The sequence below is a fragment of the Carlito syrichta genome, unplaced genomic scaffold, assembly GCF_000164805.1.
Source record: "Carlito syrichta isolate Samal-C Ts95f unplaced genomic scaffold, Tarsius_syrichta-2.0.1 Scaffold302307, whole genome shotgun sequence".
NCBI classification, from domain to species: domain Eukaryota; kingdom Metazoa; phylum Chordata; class Mammalia; order Primates; family Tarsiidae; genus Carlito; species Carlito syrichta.
In genome coordinates this window covers 211,417-215,398 of record NW_007246403.1, presented here as the reverse complement: position 1 = coordinate 215,398, position 3,982 = coordinate 211,417, and the positions used below count along the sequence as shown (strand labels likewise).

At 52.1% G+C, this 3,982-nt stretch overlaps 1 protein-coding gene across 1 annotated transcript in view; it reads left to right on the top strand.

The window, feature by feature from the left end:
• Nucleotides 1–2,047, top strand: part of FOXRED2 (FAD dependent oxidoreductase domain containing 2) — a 19,564-nt gene extending 17,517 nt beyond the window's left edge. Inside the window, exon 8 of the mRNA XM_008056278.2 lies at nt 1,503–2,047. Within this exon, the coding sequence (XP_008054469.1) occupies nt 1,503–1,762 (260 nt within the window). The 3' untranslated portion in view covers nt 1,763–2,047. The remainder of the gene's footprint in view (nt 1–1,502) is intronic.
• Nucleotides 2,048–3,982: the final 1,935 nt, after the last annotated feature.

The following is a 3,982-nucleotide window of genomic DNA, read 5'->3' as shown; positions in this document are numbered from 1 at the left end:
CATGAGGTCTCACTGCCCAGGCGGGTCTCGAACCCGTGGGCTCAGGCAATCCACTCACCTTAGCCTCCCAAGGCGCGGGATTACAGGCTGAGCCACCGAGCCCGGCTTGTGTGTGTGTTTTGTTTGCATCAGAGTCTCACTCTGTCGCCCAGGCTGGAGTGCAGTGGCACACTTACAGCCACTGCAGCCTTGACGTGCTGGGCTCAGGTGATCCTTCCCCCTCAGCCTTCCAAGTAGCTGGAACTACAGGTATGCACCACCATGCCCGGCTAATTTTTTAATTTCTTGTAGAGATGAGGTCTCACCATGTTGCCAATGCTGGTCTCAAACCCCTAGGCTCAGGCAGTCCTCTCACCTCCACCTCCCAAAGTGGTGGGATTACAGGCATGAGCCACCATGCCTGGTGGTAGTCTGGTTTAAGTCATCACGAAGGGGCAGGCAGATGGGTGGGTTTGTCACATAACTGTTGCCATAGAGATGGGGTCTATGTTGCTAGGTCATCCTGGTTCTTAATGGCTAAAAGACAACTTGGAGTAAAAAAAAAATAGTATAAAGCAGGCTTGGGGAAGAGGGTTATAAATTATCAATAGCTATCTCTCGGAAAATGATTCTGTCCTTGGCTAATGACTAGAGAGTAAATTAAACTGCTAGAAAAACATGACAAAGCTAAGCAATGTTAAAATAACTGTTCTTTGGCTAAGATTATCTCATTTAATTTTCCGTTTTGGCATTTTACCATTTTAAAAATCACAAAATTAGCCAAGCATGGTGGCATACACCTGTAGCCCCAGCTACTTGGGAGGCAGAGGCCAAAAGATCACTTGAGCCCAGGTATTTGAGGCGTGACCACACTACAGCACTCCAACCTGGGCAACAGAGCAAGACCGTATCTTGGGGAAAAAAAATAAAGTAACTATCCACAGCTATGTTGTGACTGATTAGATTAGATGTATGCACCACCTTTCTGCAGTGGCACAGAAGAGAATTCACCTGTTTTACCTTTCTATTCAGATGTTCAGATCAGTGTTCAGATCAGAAATTTGCACACAGTATTTGCAGCTCAAATACTGTTGAGGGAATGTACTTTGCAGACAGCTCTGAGCTCATAATGGGACTGACCACTGATTTCCCAGCCACGCCCGTGCCAGCTTCCAGAAGAGAAGGCCGAGGGTCTGCTCATGAGAACTGAGCCCCCACCCAATCTTACTCCAAGCAGAGCGTTGAGCTGGGCCCTGTCTCTGGAAGCTGAGTCATTTCTGTGGTTTGCTTTCATTTCGGAGACGTGTTCTTCCAAAACATCCAGGCAGCCTTCTGTCTGTGGAGCCTCCTGGCAGGTCACGATCCATGACCTTCTCAGGTTGGACGTCAGCTCCCAGTTTCAAGGGATGCAGGGCACAGGTGAGGCCCCAGTGAGCTGCCCACGCCCGGCACTGGAGCGCCTCTTCCTGCACCGCTACCCACACCTCCCAGCCTCACTCGTCCTCCTCCTTCTTTCATGGTAGAGTCTTGCTTCCTGTTCGCCTTGACACACCAGAAGCTGCCGCCCTTTTGCCAGCAGGGGTACCTGAGAATGCAGGGGCTTGTGAGCACCGAGAGCCTTCGGCAGCACAGAGTGGAGAGCAGGCTCCTGCCGGACCAGGCTGCAGCGGGCAAGCCCCCGGAGGGCAGCAGCCAGCGACCTGATGACCCTGGACCACTAGGTCCCCCCGTGGCTCCAGAGCCTCCAGTCCAGTCTCTCGACAGCAACAAGGAAGAGCTCTGACTATCCCTCCTGGCTGTGGGAACAGAGGCCAGGCCTCCCCACCCAGGGTCAGTCCTCCACTTTCCCTGCAGCTTCATGCTCCCACCAATGGATGATTGCCAAAGACCATTCGGATCACTGCAGTGACTGCACCAAAGCAACACGGACAGTTTGGAGGGTAGAAACATGGTGAGGCTGTGGTTGCCTCCCTGCTGCTCCAGGTTCCGGGAAGGTGGGGGTAGAAGGGTAGGGTCTGCCGGGTGTGGGCCGCCTTCCACAACCCAGCTTGTCCACTGCTGAGCAGTCACTGAACACCAACTAGCCAAGAGCTATCCTCCCTCAAGTGCTTCTTCTCCTCGTCTGCTCTTCAGCTGGGCCCGGACCTGGCCCGTGGAGCGTCTTACTGGTGAAGCCCATCCCCTTGTGCATACGCACTTTAAAACAGAGCTCTGAGCCGGGCTTGGTGGCTCAGCCTGTAATCCCACGCCTTGGGAGGCTGAGGTGAGTGAATTGCCCAAGCCCGCGGATTCGAGACCCGCCTGGGCAACTTGGTGAGACCTCATCTCTACAATAAATTAAAAAATTAGCCGGGCGTGGTAGCACGTGCCTGTAGTTCAGCTACGTGGAAGGCTGAGGCGGAAGGATCACCAGAGCTCAGCAGGTCGAGGCTGCAGTGGCCGGGAGCGGCCACTGCACTCCAGCCTGGGCGACAGAGTGAGACTCCAACTCAAAAAAAAAACAAAACAGAGCTAGGATATCCTCAGCAGGCTCAGTGGGCAGGTGGGGTTGCTGACCCAGACAACTGTCGCAACCCCAGCTCAGAGATGGCAGGGGGCCCCCAGGTCCCCCAGCCAGGAGTCCCTGTCCATGTTACTCTTGCTGCTCCCTGTCTTGCCCTCCCCTCCCCCTATTTTCAGCTAGCTTTGGGCTTAGCTGCAGAACCCAGGTGGACAGCCCACCTCACTCACAGCCCAACAGGCTGTCATCAGGCAGAATGGGACAGCTCCCGGCAAGGCCATCTTACCTAATCACGTTTCTCCCTGAGCAATGGAACTTAGAGCTGCACTACCCCAAAACTGCAGCCCTTGACCAACCTCCAAGCACTGCATCTTTGCTCCCATCCTACTCCTTCACCTTTCCTCTGCCCTCTGGCATTCTGGCCATGCCTTGCTTCTGACCTACCCAGTCCAGATTTGTAAAACTTACCCTGCTGTCTTTCTATGGTGAGCACTCCACATGCTCGCTATGTGCAAGGAGACATTTACAAATGCCTTTGTATGATAAGGACGATGGATTTTGTTCCTGGTTGCCTTCGCTGTTCCAGCTCCTCCACTGGTCCTTCCTCACTGGGACTCTGTAGTCTCCCACCAGGCGTTATTGCCTTGTTTGTAAGTAAGCCAGGAGAAAACCACTGTGCATGAGATAATCGTGGTGATTTTTCAAAGCCCAGGATCAGAGGTGATTGCTGTCTCACTGGTTCTCAAAAGTTAATTCTTCATGTATTCACTCCGAATTCCAGATACACAGACTTTCTGGATCCAAAGCCTTTTCTGGGAACACCCTCTTCTCCTCTTGGCTAGGCTCAGACCTCCTCATCCACCGGCTCTGCTGTTTGTCTGCAGACAAGGCTCCCTCCCTTTCAGTCATTCCCAGAGTTACAAGGAAATGCCAATATTCGGGGAGGAATTATTTACCCCATGATGATACTTGGGATATACTTCCAAATTAAGGGTTTCTCCCTAACCCCAGGATGTTGATTCACCATATGTCATACAAATGTTAGGGAGACCAAAATTGGATCCCGTTATCCCACCCTACTGTGGTTTGGTTTGGTTTAGAGACAAAGAGCCAGGAGGCGGAGGTGAGATGATTGAGCCCAGGTGTTTGAGACCAGCCTGGGCAATGTGGTGAGACCTTGTCTCCACAATTAAAAAAAAATTAGCTGGACATGGTGGCACTGGCCTATAGTCCCAGCTTGGAAGGCTGAGACAGGATTGCCTGAGTCCTGCAGATTGAGGCCACGGTGTGAGCGTGCCACTGCACTCCAGTCTGGGTAATAAAGATAAGGTCTTTAGAGATAAGGTCTCTGTCACCAGCCTGGAGAGCAGTGGTGCCATTATAGCTCATTGCAGTCTTGAACTTTGGGCTTCAGTGATTATTTCGCCTCAGCCTCCAGAGTAGCTAACTAGAGGCATGCACCACCATGCCCAGCTAATTGTTTAAATTTATTTTTATTTTTTG